Source organism: Lithobates pipiens, unplaced genomic scaffold, assembly GCF_037356315.1.
Source record: "Lithobates pipiens isolate NorthernLeopardFrog02 unplaced genomic scaffold, aLitPip1_a1.2 Scaffold_25, whole genome shotgun sequence".
Classification (NCBI taxonomy): domain Eukaryota; kingdom Metazoa; phylum Chordata; class Amphibia; order Anura; family Ranidae; genus Lithobates; species Lithobates pipiens.
In genome coordinates, this window is record NW_027507787.1 from 172,416,810 (window position 1) to 172,436,982 (window position 20,173).

General features: G+C 41.9%; 1 protein-coding gene across 4 annotated transcripts in view; it reads left to right on the top strand.

Moving 5' to 3' along the window:
• Positions 1 to 3,977: 3,977 nt before the first annotated feature.
• LOC143930665 (alpha-2-macroglobulin-like protein 1) overlaps positions 3,978 to 20,173 on the top strand; it is a 311,800-nt gene continuing 295,604 nt past the window's right edge. The window contains exons 1-3 of one of the 4 annotated variants that reach the window (XM_077455168.1): positions 3,978 to 4,166; positions 7,106 to 7,289; positions 15,480 to 15,636. In XM_077455168.1, coding sequence (XP_077311294.1) covers positions 4,099 to 4,166; positions 7,106 to 7,289; positions 15,480 to 15,636 — 409 coding nt within the window. In that variant the 5' untranslated portion in view covers positions 3,978 to 4,098. Of the gene's footprint in view, positions 4,167 to 7,105; positions 7,290 to 15,479; positions 15,637 to 20,173 lie in introns of those variants that run through there. The other 3 variants (XM_077455166.1, XM_077455167.1, XM_077455169.1) reach the window with 3 other exon arrangements.

Below are 20,173 nucleotides of genomic sequence, written 5' to 3' on the forward strand. Positions count from 1 at the left end.
TCAAATATCAAAGTATAAATGTATACCTGTATTAGTAACAATACGTGATCTGCTAAAGATCCCAGAGAAATTAGGAAAACTGAGAAAGAAAAATATCCTTTAATTCTTTATTAATTTATTATAACAAATATGGCTATGGAAGGGAGTGAGGAAAGTAGAGGGAGAGGATATAGCTCCATACCTGCAATGCAACAGACAGCGTCACACCGGACCGTCTAAACGGCGTCCCACATATGAAACCCATGGGATACCGATGGACAGGAAACCAGCGTTTATAAAGCAAAGATACTCCAATCAGCTGGTGCAGAGATAATTGCGCCAGCTGATAGAGAACAAGGGGAGACCTGGCTGGAGCCCACCCCCCGAGTGGTGTGCGTGCGGCCCCGCTCCTAGTGTGCATGTCATAAACAGAGGCGCCAGGGCGGGGCCCCGCCCACTACACCCGCCGACACACACAGGCCTCACCGGCGGACAGCGCATGGCCACCGGAGTGGCAAGATGGAGGATGGCTGGCGATGTTGATGCCAGCTAGAGCCTCCTAAAGCGCCGCCTAGAGTATAGAACTTGGGTGGCTATGTGTGCTGGGCGAACCCTGGAGAAGTGCCCAGACAGCAGGGTTTTTTTTTTTTTTTGGGGTGTGCTGAGTAAAAAAAAATGTAATTCAAAATACTAAACTATAGTGGGACTATAAAAAAAAAGGGAAAAACCTATTATATAAAAAAAGCAAAGGTAGCCTGGGAAACTGACCGCCACAATATAGTTTAAAGAGCAACTTCACAAAGAACAGAATATACAGCAATATATATATATGACAAAAAAGCACATGGAAAAATGTAAAATAAAAATAATTTAGAGAAAATATATTGCAAGAAAAAAATAAAAATAAATAAAATATTACTGTTCCCTACCACCTGAGACGAACCCTTCAAGGAAGGGTTTGAACCATATGCTGTCGTTGAGGCCCGGAGGCTGGGTAGTTTTCAAATTATGGATCCACCGAGATTCCAGCTGGAGGAGGGCTTTATTCCAGTCGCCCCCCTGGGATCTGGGTGTACCCTATCTAGAATGAGGAATTTTTAATTTTAGGAAAAATACCGTTATGAACTAGACAGGTGTGCCGGCCCAAGGGTAGGTCCGGGTCACATGTGCGCATGCTTGTAATGTGTCTGTACGCCCTTTACCAAAATTCTAATTTGGTTTTACCAAAGTAAAAGCAGTTGCATTCACAAAGGAGTAAATAGATTACTACAGATGTACGGCAGTTGGCAAAATGCCTAGGGCGGAAAATTTTGCCATTAGGCAAAGATGGACTTTTCTGTGTAAGCATGAATTTACAATAGTGGCATTTGCCACAAATAAAGGTGCCTTTATATTTACAGTGTGTTTTACTGTTTTCACCTCAGAATTCGCTGCTAACCAGTGTGCCACCAATGGAAGTTGCCGTTTAAAGGTAAAGGAAGGTTTGGGTGTAACAAACTTGCCCAGAATTGAGGAGTTGGAGGTGAGGAGATGCCAGTATTTTCAATATTTTTTTTTTATCTTGTCATGTTTATTACTGAACTTCGTTATGATTCTCATATCTTGAGTCTCTTTGTTGGGTTTCATGGAGTGTAATAAATTGGCTCTGGTTTGAGTACAGGCTTGCTTGAAGGAACGCTTAAGGGAGGTATGGGAATAGCCCCGCAACAGAAGTCTGTCGCAGAGCTTATTCGCCTCCTCCCGAAAGACAGTATCGTCCGAGCAGTTGCGCCTAACTCTCAGGTACTGACTATAGGGAATGGAATTTAATAAAGGTTTCAGATGGAAACTTGAGGCATAGAGACTGGAATTACCCGCAGTGGGTTTCCTCTACAATTTACTTAGGACAGAGCCTGACTCTCCCCTGTAGATTTTGACATCAAGAAAGGTTACAGAATCAGGGTCGTAGGCCATAGTGAAGCCCAGGTTGAAGTCATTTTTATTGATTCTTGGTATCCACTGCTCCAATAGATCAGGGGGACCGTCCCAGATGATGATGTCATCGATGTATCGGTACCAACAAAGTATGTGGTCTGAGTACATCGATAAGTCCTTATCACCTAGGACCATTGCCTACCACTCCCCCAGATACAGGTTGGCATACGATGAGGCACAACAAGTCCCCATCACAACCCCCCCCTTGTACCTGGAGGTAGTGGGAGCCATTAAACGTAAACACGTTATGTTGAGGAATGTAGTCCAAGATCGAAACAATAAACTCTCCATAGACCGGATCGATATTGGTATCCATTTGTATAAAGTGTTTAATTACAGCTATACCCTTATTATGGAGAATTGAGCTGTAGAGGGATTCTACGTCTACTGTGACGAAAAAAGCATGGTCGGGAATCTGTAATGAATTGATAATTTGGAGAAAGTGTAGGGTGTCCTTAACAAAAGAAGGCAAAGAGGTAACTAATGGCTTGAGGAATTCATCTACAAGTTTACTGGCGTTATCACTAACTGAACCGACTCCCGAAATGATGGGCCTACCAGGAGGGTTATTGACATCCTTGTGGATTTTGGGTAACGCATAAAAAATAGGTATGTGGGGAAATTTATTCCTAATGAATTCCCAGGTTTGTTGGGTAATGATTTGATTGGAGCATGCAGTATCTACAAGCAAATAGAATTCAGTATTATATTTTTTTCACAATATCTGCCGGAACTCGGCTGTACCAGTCTACATTCCTGAGTATTTTGTTACACGTCGACGTATGCAGCGTTGTCCAGGACAACGATGTTCCCTCCCTTATCAGCTGCCTTAATACAAATTTCAAATTACCATTCTACCTATTACTACTTTACCATCCTCCCCCCTCCCCTTGGGAAGCCTTGGATACTGGAAAGCCACGCAGTCCACCTAACACTGTCTGTTGTTCTTAACTCAACTGTGAAATACATTCATATGATACTGTACCTGGCTATGTAAGTACTAATTGGAGTGTAGTTCTTTATGATCTTCTTTGTTCCACTGTTTGCCTGTTTTAATATCTTGTTATTTGTCCTTCACTAGAACTATATCCTATGCTGTATCTATACCCCTGAAGAAGGAGACTATTTCAGCTCCGAAACGTGTAGGGTGATCGCTTTTATAGTCGATTATGTATAAGTAATTCGTCCCTTGTACTGTACAAACTTATATGATATGTATGAACTCTGTCTTTATATGATTTTATACCAATTAAATAAAGAAAGTTAATTGCTCTTATTTGTAATCTTTGGTTGTACGTGCCGTTAAAGTCCACCACTAGGGGTTTTATATCGATGTATTTTCTATATTGGATGTGGCACAACAACTTCACAAAGTCTTGTGGAATTACACAGTGTTAGATGGCACTGTTCTCTTCTTTGTCTTTTAATTTTTGCAATGTGGGGAGACCGCCGTTTTAACTGAATGGTGTGTGTGATCCACAATCTACTCCCTCGAGCCTCAAGCTGGCTGGTAAAAAGACTTTCCACATATTTCAGCTGCTTCTGCAGTAACTTCAGGGTTCCATAGGCCACAGCAGCCCCTCCATTTCTATGCCAGAATTGTCTGCATGGGACAGCATTAGACTTAAATTAAAAACTGCATCTAAAGCCATCTAAAGCTGTTTTCTTTTTTTTTTTTTTTTCTTTTTTTTTTTCTTAGTAATGTTGGCCTCTGTTTTATAACATTAAAAACTGGAGTTCGTTTTTTAAAGTCCCCTTAAAAAAATTTCAGCAAACGTACACCATATATAAAGTGCATGCCAAAGATAATGGTGCAATGCTTACACGGGTAAATATAAACTTGTAGTTTTGTTGTGTTCACAAATCATGTTGTTTGGAAAAAATACTCTCAAAGTCCAGTTAAATCCTCTCACGTCTTTCAGTATTTGTTTCGTTTGTGTGCTGTAATTTTCCTACCTCAGCAGAACAGATAAACGGTCATGAACTTGTGTCGAAATAACTCCTTCTGGTCAAAATTCCCCACGAGAGACCTCACATCTCCAGCTGCCCCCTGCCAGTGCAGAGGTAGAGGGTTGGCTTATTTTACACTTTGCCTACAGTTATAGGGGAAAAAGTCAATGCTCACAATCTGTTGTGTGAGGCACCATGGCTCCTCTGCTCTTCTCCATCTGCCTGTTTGTCTTTGTTCTTCCTCTGGCATCAGCCACCGAACCGTAAGTGGAAAACTAATAAATGCTTATTCTGTTTATGTGAGTCTTTGAGTCAAATCCTTCAGCAATGTATACTGTACATAGCTAGTGAAAAGGACTCTACAGCTGTGCATACTTTGGGCTTTGTATATTTGGGCATCCAATGTTTGTGTTTTGTTTTTTTAACACAAAGTTGAAGCCCATCTCATGCTTAAGTGTTTTTTGTTTTTTTTGCACAGCAGTTCTTATCTTTCTCGCCCCACTCCACTAAAAATAAGTGTTTTACCTGCTGTCTGTATCCACCATTGCAGAGATGATCAATTATGTTCTCATCTACCTCCTGTCACCAGTCTGCTTTATGAAAAGCCAATTGCTACAAACAACCGGATTTCCATTCACAGCACTCTGAAGGAAAGACTGTTCTTATTACACAAACTGCATATCAATTTTACATCTGTGAACAAGTCATGAAGCCATAGATGTTCTGTCCTCTAGCATTTTAGGAGGGTGTTCAATGCCAGCCACCTTATATGTCTTAAGGACTTATTTAAGACCTTTTTTAATTGTTTGCAAAATTTCAATAAAACTTCAATTTTAGCTTTATGTACAATGTATTCAGTATTAAAGATGCAAGTGTATATGCTGCTTCATAATATGGTTGTTTTGGTCCTTTTTAGGGACGCATCTAAAATGTTTTTCTTTGCTTAACCACTTGACCACTGGGCACTTAAACACCCTTAATAACCAGACCAATTTTCAGCTTTCGGTGCTCTCACATTTTGAATGACAATTACTCAGTCATACAACACTGGACCTATATGAAATTTTTGTCCTTTTTTTCACACAAATGGAGCTTTCTTTTGGTGGTATTTAATCACTGCTCGTTTTATTTTTTGTGCTATAAAAGAAAAAATACAGAAAATTCTGTAAAAAAAATGAATTTTTCTTTGTTTCTGTTATAAAATTTAGCAGATTAGTAATTTTTTCTTCATAAATTTTGGCCAAAATTTATACCACTACATATCTTTGGTAAAAATAAGTACAAATTGGTGGATATTATTTGGTCTTTGTGAAAGTTATAGAGTCCACAAGCTATGGTGCCAATATCTGAAAATTGATCACACCTGAAGTACTGACGGCCTATTTCAATTCTTGAGACCCTAACATGCCAGAAAAGTACAAATATCCCCCAAATTACCCCTTTTTGGAAAGAAGACATTCCAAGGTATTTAGTAAGAGGCATGATGAGTTTTTTGAAGTTTGTCATTTTTTCCCACAATTCTTTGCAAAATCAAGATTTTTTTTTTACTTTTTTTTTTTTTGCAAAAGTGTCATATTATCAGTTTATTTCTCACACACAGCATATGCATACCACAAATTACACCTCAAAACACATTCTGCTATTACTCCCGAGTACGGCGATACCACATGTGTGAGACTTTTACACAGTGTGGCCACATACAGAGGCCCAACATGCAGGGAGCGCCATCAGGCGTTCTGGAGCACCCAGGACAATTCTGACATTTCTCTCCTACATGTAAAAATCATCATTTATTTGCTAGAAAATTACATAGAATCCCAAAACATTATATATGTTTTTTTAGCAAACACCCTGGAGAATACAATGGTGGTCGTTGCAACTTTTTATCGCGCACGGTATTTGCGCAGAAATTTTTCAAATGCTTTTTTTTGGAAAAAAAAGTTTTGTGCTTAAAAAAAAAAAACACAGTAAAGTTAGCCCAATTTTTGCATAATGTGAAAGATGAAGTTACGCTGAGTAAATAGATACCTAACATGTCACTCTTCAAAATTGCACACGCTCGTGGAATGGCGCCAAACATCGCTACTTAAAAATCCCCAAAGGCGACGATTTAATTTTTTTTTACTGGTTATATGTTTTGAGTTACAGAGGAGGTCTAGGGCTAGAATTATTGCTCTCGCTCTAACGTTCGCAGCGATACCTCACATGTGTGGTTTGAACACCGTTTTCATATGTGGGCGGGACTTACGTATGCGTTCGCTTCTTTTTTTTATTATTGTTCATTTTACTTTATTTTAGTTTGACTTTTTTTTTTCCCCAAAAATACATTTTTTGATCACTTTTATTCCTATTATAAGGAATGTAAACATCCCTTGTAATAGGAATATGGCATGACAGGTCCTCTTTACAGTGAGATATGGGGTCAATAAGACCCCGCATCTCACCTCTAAGCTGGGAAGCCTGAAAAAAAAAAAAAAAGATTCTGGCTTTGATCGTATTGGCGAGTCGGTAGAAGCACCGGAGGTGGGATGTCTATGGCTGGGTATTGCAGGGTATCACCGACTATGGCTGGGTATCTCAGAGTATGGCGTTGCAGAGCTTTGCAGGGTATTGGCGGGTGTTGCGGAGCATTGCAGAGTGTTGCAGAGTGTTGCAGGGTATTGGCGGGTGTTGCAGAGCGTTGCAGGGTATTGCAGAGTAATGGCAGGGTATGATGGGGTTAATTTTCGGTGAGCAGCGATGTGGGCACTGCAGATGCAGCCCACAGCGCTGCTGACACCAATCTCTTCCCCCTCCACTGTACCGATCGGTACAGAGAGGGGGAGGGAGGAACCGGTGTCATAACATGACGCCGGTTTGTTTACAAGTGATCACTCCGTCATTTGACGGAGCGATCACGTGGTAAACGTCCACGATGAGCGGCCGTTTACCGTGATCCGTGATGCGCCAGGTCCTGTGGACCCGGCGGTCACGGATGCTCTCGAGTGCGCGCCCCAGGGGGCGCGCGAGAGTGGAATTCTGGGAGGACGTCATATGACGTCCTCCCAGAGTTAAACAACCACCCTGTAGCCGTCATTCGGCTATGGGCCGGTTGTTAAGTGGTTAAAAGATTTTAGATTTAAATTTATATTGTAATTTTTTAATATAAAATGCCACATTACAATTAATCTCTGACCCTTCTGGTTATCTCATTCCTTTGCAGCTACTATATGGTCACAGTTCCCGCTCAGATGGTCTATCCTTCATCAGAGAGAGCATGTGTTTTCATTCTCCACCTGCAGGGGGAGATCAAACTGAAAATGGCATTAAAGAAAGATGACACCATTTATCAAGTAGCTGAAGATGCTATTAACACCCCTAATTATTTGCACTGTTATTCCTTCCAGGTGGGTACAAGACTAGGACTAGCTTTACTTTGTGCATTTGCTTTCCATAACCAGTCAGTGTAGAGTTGAACACATCTGCTATCAAGAGTATACATAAGAACTGGGACTGTTCCTCATTACCCCCTAACAAGTTGTTAAAGCTTAAAGTATAAGTGTGCTGCTGCATAAGGAGTTCAGAGAGCTAGGGGAGGAGAAACAGTAGAACACTGGTCTTCCCAGTAAATGGCTGTGTAGCGGTGGAGTGGGGGTGGTGGGGGGATTGTTTAGCACAAGTCCATCCATTGGAGGAGGCTGAGTGCCCAGCAGCACAGCTAGAAAATTGACCACACTGTGCTCTCATGCCAAGTGTGTTCAGTATTTAATAGAAAAGCAGAGGGCCTGGCAGGAACAGCAGGAATTTCACACAAAGGAATCAATACAAAGAGAACAAGATCATTTTGCATACAAGTACATGGTACAGCAGGCACATAGGAATATGAAATGTTGGAGTCGCACATTCTTTAACTGCAGGCAAACAGCTAAATACACAGATGCATATAAGGGACCTGTTTTAACTACACAACCTTGTCATAATCCACAGGTGGATGACACTGCTTTCTCTGACACTGTTGAGAAATACAGTTGTATTATCTAGCTACCACCAGCCTGTGGACTTGGTAGTATGAATGAGTAGCAGCAGACTGATGAAGTCCCCTTTCTTTCCAATTTGCTCTCTTCTGTCATGTTCCAAAAGTGACCTGACCAGAGAAATAAAATGTGTGCAGGCACATCAGGCCGGTTTCAGATGACCTCCCAGCAGAGACATGTTTTATTTTTTATTTATTTTTTCAGTTGCAGTTTAGTACAGCTGGGTCACCTTCCTGCCCTCGGCCTGTGACTAGACATTGAAGAAGCAGAAAATAGTCTCCCTCTGCACTCTATAAGTAGTTTTTTTTTTAAAGAAAAATGCATCTCTCGGTTATAAAATTACCCACAATCCCACAGAAAGCAAAAAAAAAAAAAACGGAGCTCAAAAATGCGCAAAACGCTTTTTCACATTTTTTCACGCTTGCCATTTTTACAGCTCTAGCACCGTACCTCAGAATTTTTTTTTTTTTTTTTTTTTTTTTACAGCTTTAAAACGCCTATGCCATTTTCAGCTCAAAAACGCCATGGTGGGCATGAGGCCATAGGCTAACATGGACAGGGGTTTTTAAGCTGCTCATAAAAGCGGCTGTAAAAACTTCCGTGGGCTTTTGTTGCACACAAAGTGGATTTTCATCCTATTTTTGTGCCCGGAGTTTAGCTTTAATGTTTTCTTTGAATCTAGTGTGAACATGCGTTAAGTGTTTGTTCTTTGAAAGTTAAAGTATGTTTAGTGTTGCATCACATTTTACTTTAGAGGTTAAACAAATGCTTTTTTTTTTTTTTTAACAAACCTGTTGTAATAATGGTTTAAACACCCACTCAAAGTCGATGTATTTGGCATTATGCTGATGGCAAACCATGGCTGTGTCAAGAAAGTTTTAAAGCTCATACTGGAATCTAAATTGAAAATTATTAAAGCCCACCCAACCAAAACCTTTCTTTCAGGTGTGGATAGGATGAGAAAGGGTTGGAATATCTGTTAGACTTCATATGCTGTCTGTGTACACATGGAGAATAATTTCCTTCCCGGCCTGTTTGTATAGACAAAAAATCTCCCTTAACCACTTAAGGACCGCCGTATTGCCATTGTACGTCATCACAATGGCACAGGCAGGCACAAGCACGTAGATGTACGTGCCTGCCTTCCAGCGGGTGGGGGGTCCCCTCCCCCCCCCAGTCACAGTGTCACTGATTGCATTGATCATTTCTTTACTGATCAATGCATTCAGTGTCAGTTGTAACAGTTAAAACTGTCAGGGCAGTTAGTGTTAGGTCCAGGGTAGCCCCCTATCACCCCCCAATAAAGATTTAACCCCCTGATGGCCCCTAGAGTTAACCCTTTCACCCCCTTTTGCCAGTGTCACTAAGCAATCATTTTTCTGATCGCTGCATCAGTGTCGCTACTGTCGCTAGGTAGCTAGTTATTAGGTTCACCGCCAGGTTTTTATATTGCTAGGTACCCCGATATACTACCCAATAATGATTTTAACCCCCTGATTGCCCCTAGTTAACCCTTTCACCCCCTTTTGCCACTGTCACTAAGCGATCATTTTTCTGATCCCTGCATTAGTGTCGCTAGTGTCGCTAGGTAGCTAGTTGTAACAGTTAAAACTGTCAGGGCAGTTAGTGTTAGGTCCAGGGTAGCCCACTATCACCCCCCAATAAAGATTTAACCCCCTGATGGCCCCTAGAGTTAACCCTTTCACCCCCTTTTGCCACTGTCACTAAGCGATCATTTTTCTGATCGTTGCATTAGTGTCGCTAGGTAGCTAGTTTTTTTTTTAGGTTCACCGCCAGGTTTTTATAGCGCTAGGTACCCCGATATACTACCCAATAATGATTTTAACCCCCTGATTGCCCCTAGTTAACCCTTTCACCCCCTTTTGCCAGTGTCACTAAGCGATCGTTTTTCTGATCGCTGCATTAGTGTCACTAGTGTCGTTAGGTAGCTAGTTATTTTTTTAGGTTCACCGCCAGGTTTTTATAGCATTAGGTACCCCCATATACTACCGAATAATGGTTTTAACCCCCTGATTGCCCCTAGCTAACCCTTTCACCAGCGATCACAGTATAAGTGTCACTGGTGACGCTGGTTAGCCAGTTAGTTATTTAGGTTCCCCGTCAGGTTTTTATATAGTGCCAGGGACCCCCATATACTACCTAATAAAAATTTTAACCCCCTGATTGCCCCTAGTTAACCCTTTCACCAGTGATCACCGTATAAGTGTTACGGGTGACTCTGGTTAGTTTGCTTTTTATAGCATCGGGGCACCCACCATTTATTACCCAATAAAGATTTAACCCCCTGATCACCTGGCGGGTGATATCAATTAGGTTTTAGGGTCAGGGTCTGCGTCGCCCCAGGCAGCGCTAGGTTAGTGCCAGTACCGCTAACACTCACACGCAAAGCATAAACCTCCTGTAGTGGTATAGAATCTGAACAGATCAATATTTGATCTGATCAGATCTATACTAGCGTCCCCAGCAGTTCAGGGTTCCAAAAAAAAATGCATTGTTAGCGGGATCAGCCCAGATACCTGCTAGCACCTGCGTTTTGCCCCTCTGCCCAGCCCACCCAAGTGCAGTATCGATCGATCACTGTCACTTACAAAACACTAAACGCATAACTGCAGCGATCGCAGAGTCAGGCCTGATCCCTGCGATCACTAACAGTTTTTTTGGTAGCATTTTATATTTAAATCCGGAAGGCAGTGCTTGGTTTTTGGGGTCCCGTACGTGGCTAGGCTCCCAAAAAGTCCCCCACATGTGGTATCCCCGTACTCGGGAGAAGCAGCAGAATTTATTTTGGGGTGTAATTTGACTTATGCCCATAGCATGTGTGAGCAATATATCATTTAGTGACAACTTTGTGCAAAAAAAAAAAAGTTTGTAATATTCCCGCAACTTGTGGCAAAATATAAAATATTCCATGGACTCAACATGCCTCTCAGTAAATAGCTTGGGGTGTCTACTTTCCAAAATGGGGTCATTTTGGGGGGTTTTGTGCTATTTTGGCATTTTATGGCCTTCGAAACTGTGATGGGTAGTGAGGAGTCAAATCCAAAATTTGCACCCTTAGAAATCCTGAAGGTGGTGATTGGTTTTCGGGGTGCCGTGCGCGACTAGACTCCCAAAAAGTCCCACACGTGGTATCCCCGTACTCGGGAGAAGTAGCGGAATATATTTTGGGGTGCAATTCCACATATAACCATGGCATGTGTGAGCAATATATAATTTAGTGACAACTTTTTGTAAAAAATTTTTTTTTTTTTTTTTGTCATTATTCAATCCCTTAGGACAAAAAAAATAAATATTCAATGGGCTCAACATACCCATCAGCAATTTCCTTGGGGTGTTTATTTTCCAAAATGGGGTCATTTGGGGGGGGGGTTTGTACTGCCCTGCCATTTTAGCACCTCAAGAAATGATAGGCAGTCCTAAATTAAAAGCTGTGTAAATTCCAGAAAATGTACTCTAGTTTGTAGACGCTATAACTTTTGCGCAAACCAAAAAATATACGCTTATTGACATTTTTTTTACTAAAGACATGTGGCTGAATAAATTTTGCCCTCAATGTATGACTAAAATTTAGTTTATTCGATTTTTCTTATAACAAAAAGAAGAAAATATCTTTTTTTTTCAAAATTTTCGCTCTTTTTCCATTTATATCGCAAAAAATAAAAATCGCAGAGGCAATCAAATACCATCAAAAGAAAGCTCTATTTGTGGGAAGAAAAGGACGCAAATTTAGTTTGGGTGCAATATTGCATGACCGCGCAATTACCAGTTAAAGCAGCGCAGTGCGAAATTGGAAAAAGACCTCTGGTCCTTAAGGTGTTTATTGGTCCGGGGGCTGTAGTGGTTAAGAACATAGCACCTTTTATACCCTATTTTATTGAAATTGTTGCCTGTGTCTCCAGCTGTGGACTTTTCCCTCACTTCCTGCTCTAATTGACACCTGTCAAATAGTATTCGATATAGTAATAGATATTGTTTCCTGTTCTGACTGAATGTGGAGAAACCTCCAAGATGGGCGCACACAGCGAGGATAAGCTAACAAAAGTTGTAACTATTTCACACGCACAGAGTTTGGTTTAAGTATACAAACTGGTGACACAACTTGCAGGCATCTGCTCAGAATTTTCACATCCTAAAAAACTGCTGCTCTTTTGCTACCAGTGTCTGTGAAAATGCAAGGCAGGTATTCCCAATTCTGCCTCTTGTTCATTACTCATTGCACAAAATTATTTGGAAGAACCTGAAGCTTTCACTAATGCCTCATTTCCATTTGTGTTAAAGGACAGTAAGAATGCGTAGTCCAGTCATGTTTTTACCACCCTTAACCACTTGACCTCCGAAAGATTTTCCCCTCCTTCATGACCAAGACATTTTTTGCAATACGGCACTCTGTTACTTTAACTAGATCTGGACCGCCCACCACACTTATACTGCGGCAGGGCGGCCAGGCTGCGTGAAACAACATACCTGTACGTTGTTTGCATCTGGTCTGGGGCATGTGTGCGCCGCCACCAACCTGCTTCTGATGTTTTTGGACACAGTGCGAGCCAATCGGGGAGTCCACCGCAATCGTTCAGGGGAATGAGAGAATGGCAGTCTGCCTCTGTAAACAAGGCAGACTGTTGTTTTGTCACAGAGTAAGCGAGAGATCTGTGATTCCTACTAATTGGGAACATCGATCTCTCTCTTTATCTAGTGTCAGTACCCCCCACAAAGTTAGAAAGCACACATAGGGAACACATTCAACCCTTTGATTGTGCCAATGTTAATTCCTTCTGCCAGTGTCATTTATACAGTGTTAGTGCATTTTTATAGCACTGATCCACTGTACTGGTGTCACTGGTCCCCAAAAAGTGTCACTTTGTGTCCAAATTGTCTGCCGTAATGTCGCAGTCCCACTAAAAATCGCTGATTGCCTTCATTACTAGTGCAAAAAAATAAATCCCTAAATCTATCCCATAGTTTGTAGATGCTATACATTTTGCGCAAACCAAATTGGGATTTTTTTTTTTTTTTTTAGCAAAAATATGTAGCAGAATACAACTTGGCCTAAACTGATGAATAGATTAGATGTTTTTGACATCGTTTTTAATTGGATATATTTTATAGCGGAATGTAAAAAATATTGGTTCTTTTTCAAAATTGTCGCTCTTTTTTTGTTTATAGCGCAAAAAATAAAAACCACAGAGGTGATCAATTACAGCAAAAGAAAGCGCTATTTGTGGGGAAAAAAAACATCATCAATTTTGTTTGGGTACAGCATCGCACGACCGCGCAATTGTCAGATAAAGTAATGCAGTGCCATATCGCAAAAAAGGGCCTGGTCATTAAGGGGGTAAATCCTTCCGGGCAGAAATGGTTAACTGATAATTGCACGATCGTGCAATGCTGCACCCAAATAAAATATATATATTTCTTTTTTTTTACCCACAAATCAAGCTTTCTATTGCTGGTATTTGAGTACCTCCTGCGTTTGTTTTTTGTTTTTTTTGTTTTTTTGTTTTTTTTGTGCAATAAACAAAAAAGGCAGACAATTTAAAAAAATATATATTTTTTTTACTTTCCACTATAAAACCTATCCAATAAATTCTTACTAGTAATGATAGCGATCAGCAACTTATAGCGGGACTGCGATATTGCAGCAAACAAATCAGACACTGACACTTTTTGGGCACCAGTGACACTAATACAGGGATCAGTGCTAAAAATATGCACGGTTACTGTACTAATGACACTGGGTGGGAAGGGGTTAACATCAGGGGCAATCATAGGGTTAACTGTGTACCTAGTCGGAGGGGAAGACAGGGACACAGGATCAATGCCTTCCCTACTGACAGAACAGTGATCTGCCTTGTTTACATAAGCAGATCGCCACTCTGGCTCTCTGCCTAATGATCAGTGGGTGCCGACGGACTTCGAGAATGCGGTACCCACAGATCAGCTCCCGCTGTGTGTAATCACAGCAGGAGCAAGTCACCAGCAGCACGCATCTGCATTCCAGACCTGGAAGTGCAGGATCACATACTAGGTACATGATCCTGCACAGCAGACCTGCCTTGCAGTGTACTGGAGTGTAAATGTGTTATGATGTTTTACTTCATGGCTGTGGCAAAATTATCCCCTGTTGTGATTGGTAGGCAGTGCGGAACACATTTGCCTGAATGGGGCCTTCCCACATTTGCCCTCCAACCACATGTGGGTGGGGCCAGTTAGTTGGTACTCAAGATGAAAGAATGGCACAAAGAGACCAAGTAAAGTGGTACAAATATTTAGTTAGATGAAGGTAACACATAACATGTGGAGAACAGCGGCAAGGTACACTCAGTAACACAGTCAACACAGCAATGTTAGCGGCACATTGAAGTGGTTCTAGCACAAATGGTTTAATAATAAGGATTATGTTACCGGAGCAGCATCTGAGTAGAGGGGTGGCGGATAGGCAGTGTAGCTGCATTTTGAAGAATGAAAAAACCTTTATCACGGCACTGGAGACCAGGAAATAGTGGTGCCGGCAGTGGGGTCTCCAGTCTGTCCCTCCTTATCAGGAACCTTTCCCTAGGGCTAAATAAGCTGACCATATCCAGCCTGAATCCTGTCCTACTATCCACTTTGGAACTGCAGCGGGACACTGCTATTTATTAGCCTTGCCTCCACTAAAGATGGCCCCTGAGGTCATCCATTGTTGCAGCATCCAATCGAACCACTGCTCCCCTGATGACATCTATGGAGGCTGCAGAGGAACAATGTTTCTCTCATCCTGCATTCTCTCTGTGCAGCAACACAGAGGTAGCCTATATACATGCCTATATACATAATATAGGGTAGACACCAAGACAGAGTTGGGACTAGGGGAAGGCAGCAGGGGCCCATGGATAAAAGAGTGGATCCAAAATCACAATAAAAGAAAGTAGTAATGCAATGCTGCAAAGTCAACCTACATGATTTGAAATGCCATTAGGGCTCTTTCACACCATTGGAAATAGTAAAAACAGACAGTTGAGCCGTGGTTTTACTGTCCCCCAGTCACCCACCAAAATTATAACAATAAAACCTGACACCGCTGTACACATGGCAGAGCATTTTTAACTCAGACTGCAAAGTTTGACAGCCAGCACCAACTGTCAAACTTGCCAACTGAGATCAATAGGACCGCACTGCAACTGCAAGCCAAATGCTTGTCTTGCAGTTGCTGGGCAGTCCTGCTTTGTAGAGGGCGGTATACATTACTGCCAGTGTAAAAGACTCCTTAGACTGTCAAAATGTACTAGATTGCCCAAAATGTGTAGTAAAATGATACCAGAAGGGTCATGATATGCTGAAAATGTTTATAAATGTTGCACAATATGATGTGCCCTAAATTGATGGGGACAAACTATGCCTGGGGCACAAAAATTTCCTGTTTACACCTCTGCACCCAGCAATGACTTCTTTACTGGGAATCCACATGTATGACATTTTGGTAGTATGGATATTACATAGAAGTTGTTTAGACTTTATAGAAGATATTACTCAATATAAGCTCTGATCTGAATGATATCCTGCCAGCTTCCTGCTATTACGGACACCGAGGTCTGGTTTTTCCATGTTTCTATGGATGGGGAACATTTGCACCTGGAGAAGACCAAGAAAGTTCTAATCCTCAAATTGTTCTACGTGACATTCATCCAGACAGATAAACCCAACTATAAACCTGGCCAGACAGGTAAATCATAATACACTCAATGAACCATTTTCAACACCATTTCTTGGAAGGCTTTGATATGATGCACTGGGACTAATCATTAGGAATTATAACAGCTTACGATAGAATATCAGGTCAACCTTAAAAACATTGGGATGGATTTGCTTAAGGCACATAAACGGTACAATTCGCAAATGCAGTTGCACTTATTTCCCACGGTTAATAATTGTGGTAAAGCTCTGCTGATTTCCATCATCTAATCATGTGCAAGCAAAAATGTTTTTTTTGGGGTTTTTTTTACATCTTCCTTGAACTTGATTAGATATTCTTTACAAAAAAAAATAACAAATAAAAAAAAAAATAATATAACACATACAATTGCGACACAAGTCATATTGTGATTGAATGATATTAAAAATTACCGGTACCTTTCCTTTTCAATCTGCAGCCACTGTAATTTTCTGTCCTAATTCTCCTAACCTATGGGAACCATTTTTTTTTTTTTTTTGATGCTTCTTATTGGTTGCTATTGGTTATATTGAGATTTGTGCAGGCTCTTTGCTTCTCTCAATACAATATATTTGGATTAAATGCTATTGGATGTATTAGAGTGGACCTGGCGTCAGATATATATTGTCATGTATATGTGTGCATGCATGCATGCCTAGTAATCTTTAGGATTTTTTTATTTTAAAATTCTTTGTATTGATTTTACTAAAGAAAAACACATAACATACTTAAAAACATCAAATTGTGACATACTAACAAATTCAGCATATAAATATATATGTAGTGGTACCCCCGTAGGGGCTGCTAAGTTTTGTGGCCCATCTGTCACCCTACCCAGCCCGGCATTCACTTCTCAGACACTCCAAGACAATGAACAGTCCATAAGCTTTAAATTTTATTGAGGGGATTGAACTTGGATGGGGCAAGGGAAATATGGGATTCATAATGAAATTGATAGCACTTACTTAGGACAAACTATATACACTACTGTATATTCACGCCAATCTCCCTCCGGCATAACTCTTGCTGCAGACTATTACTCCTCAGCTCCTCTAGCACTTGCTTGAACTTCCAGGCACAGCTAGCACCATGTGGTTAGGCCTGACACTGGCTCAGCCAGGCCTTAGCAACTGCCTTAGCCAGGCCTTAGCAAATGCCTTTTGCAGGCAACGACCACGGGCCCCTATAGTGTAGCAATAGAAATTTACCAGCTACTGAGCCCAGTAACCCATCTTCAGGCCCTACCAGCCCACCTGGCTACAGCTGCCCCTTTCCACTGGCCATGACACCACAGTCCATTCCGCTGGCTCTGCACCCATCCAAGACTGCATGCTCCCAGTCCTCTCAGGTGTGCCATCCCAGTATTCTAGACTGTGCATGTCACTCGTCATGCTGCGACCAGTTATTCCTGTCCCTGCAGACTTGCCTGGCAATGCTCTCTCTTGCTCCCTGGCTGGGCTGACCCTGGGTATTCAAGGAGACCTGCCCCCTGCCAATCCCAGTTGAGGATTGGTCAGGACTCCTTAGAATACCCCAGACAGCTCCCTCTTTCCAGAACCTTCTGGAAAGAAGAGGGAGGTCTCAGGGATGCTGCCTGTAAGTAACCAGCTGCTACCCTGAGCCACGCCTAGACCAAATCAAAACAAACAGGCCTGCTTAAATTTACCTAATCCAAACCAAAAATCTTCACTCTGGCACCTACCTACCTAGAGGGTGTTAATTATAAATATATGTAAGAGTAATATATCCAGGTATTTATAACCGTTTATAGAGATCACAGTAATTCCCCTATCAGTGCATCGATCTGTCTTTAATTTCACAAAGAACAGAAGCCTCTTTGTTCAGGATATCACTTGGGGTCACCTTTCAAGGTCGATCATACACGATTCTCGGGCAGTTCAGCAGGAACTGAACTGTTAATGGGCAGGCTGAATGTACCAAGGTGATCAATTTGATCAACTTTGATATAGCCAGCCTGCAGGAATCTCTTGCGATTATCACTAGCGGCTGCTATAGCTATTAGCAATAATCCCCTGGGAAAAGGACAACTGCTCCTGTCAGCACCGTCTCTATTGATGAGGGGACCAAGGTTGCAGGAAAGAAATTTGCACCGTGTATGGCCCGTCTAAATCCTAGACTGGTATGTTGGCTCAGAGATGACAGGTTCTAGCCATGTTCACAAATGTCTGACAAAGCAAACCTGTATTCTATTGTAGTTTGCCAATTCTTAGATGTGGTGGCTGCATTTGTTTCCTTTTTTTTTTAGGTTTTCTTTCTTGTATTTGTATCTGGTAATCCTGCCAACGAGTCTGTTGTTTAGGAACACAAACACTCCAGCAGAATGTATCAGTTTACATGGATGAGACAAACCACTTTAACACTGATGGGATTGATTAGAGTTATCAGCTTTTATTTATTCATGTAAAACCTTTAGCTCAAAAGGGGGAAAAAATGGTTTGCTGCAACTGCTTATAAAGTGTGAAGTGGAGTTCGGCGTCAATTTGTTAGTGGATCTATATTCTGCTAATACATTTAACCACTTTAGCCCCTGAAGGTTCTACTCCTATAGTGAGGCAATTTTTTGCAAAACGGCACTGAATTACTTTAAGTGACAATTGCGTGGTTGTGCAAAAGGTTAAAAGTGTGCCTAGCTGGTGCTTGCTAACTGTGGGGGGCGGGGGGGGGGGGGGGTTACTCTAACTGGATGAAGACAGAGATTGGTGTTCCTGCTTAGCAGGAACACAAGATCTCCATCTTCTCCCGTTTATGTAGACAGATCACCTTTCTGCCTCTCCTGAGAACGATTATCCCCGTGTCCAATCAGTGCATGGTCGCGCGCACCGACCCCCCCCGTGGCTATTGTACAAAATGACGTACAGGCATGTGATTTGGCACAATAGAGCTGATCTGCCACAGTAAGTATGCGGTAGGCGGCTGGAAGGTGGTTAAAGTGGTCGAAAACCTATTTTTTTTTTACTTTTATGCACTCCTTGCATGAAGGTAAAAAAACCTTCTGTGTGCAGCAGCCCCCTCCCAGTACTTACCTGAGCCCCATCAATTTTTTTTTGTATACAAAAGTTTTTTATTTCAAAAACAGCAATATGACAGGTATACAGTACAGAGCAATACACATATACATTAATGAGGTGTATTATATTAGCAGGACAGGGTATAAATAGTTATCGCTTGTAAAGTAGTAAGGTACCTTGTAGATAAAAGATGCAGAAAGAGTGAAAAACATAATATTTCAAACCATTCATATTGAATTGTTTGCTTAAAATAAGTAGGTAATAGGAGCCAATATACGATTGGGAGAGCGTACATGGGAGGCTGTAGGATAGGAACCTGAGCCCCATCCTGATCCAGTGTTGTGCACATGAGCAGTGGCTCTTCCAGGTCTCTTCCTCCTCATTTCCCCGACCACTGTCAATCATAGCCGGTGAGCTATTGAGGAGAAAGCGGGGACAGGGCCGAGCCGCACTCTGTGCTCAGTGGCTCAGGAGTGGGCCAAGCTGCTTGCTATGGGGGGCATTCAACAGGAGGGAGGGTCCAGAAGCACCGGTGAAGGACCAGATGTAAGGAGGATTGGAGCTGCTCTGTGTAAAACGCAGAGAAGGTAAGTATACGTCCAAGTCTAAAAAAACAAAAAAGACAAAAACTCTGCCTTTTAGTATTACTTTAACGCCCCCCCCCCCCCCCCCAAACTGACAATGTTGCTGTCTGCTGTGCCACCTCTGATCGTTCCTCCAGAGTTGTGCCTCACTAATACTGGCGGTGTAATACTGGCCAGATTGCCAGGTGAAACCAGAGGAAAAATGCAAAAAAAAGAAAACTGATGCAATTACCAACCACATCTAATAATTGGTTAGCTGAAATATAGTAAATTTTTAGTTTGGGGTTTAATACTGCTTTAACTAGTTGCCACCTACCATCAAATGATGGCGGGTGCGGTGTGGCTCTCGTTCTAGGACAACGTCATATGAACTGTCCCAAAGCGACTGATCTTGCGCGCCTGCGGGGCAGTGCTGTGTCCTAGCAACACCCGATCTCTAATTGGCTGTGTCCAATCACAGAGGGTCACATGTAAACACGGAGATGCTGGTAATCGGTGCTCCTCACCTCACACTGACAATGTGTATGGTGAGGAGAGCCGCATCTCCTCACAGGAGACATCTATACATGTATGCATGTAATCGGGGCACTGATCATCAGTGCACTGATTACAATAGCGACACCAGAGCCACAAATCGGTGTAAGTGATTAATGTCCACCACTGCCAGCAATCAGTGCCCACCACTGCCCATAAGTGCCACCAATCACCACCTGAAAGCTGAAAAATGGTCTGGGCAGGAAGGGGGTGAAAGTAACCCGGTAGGCAAGTGGTTAAGCAATATTGTAGTCTGATCACTGCCTGCAACAGACTGAAGACATCATCCTGCCTAAGCAAAGTCACTGGACTGAAGCTCAAGGATGGCTTAATAAAAATGGAAGATGGAGCTTTTTTGAGGAATTATAGTGTTGTGTTTATTGTGATGTCAAGAATAAATTC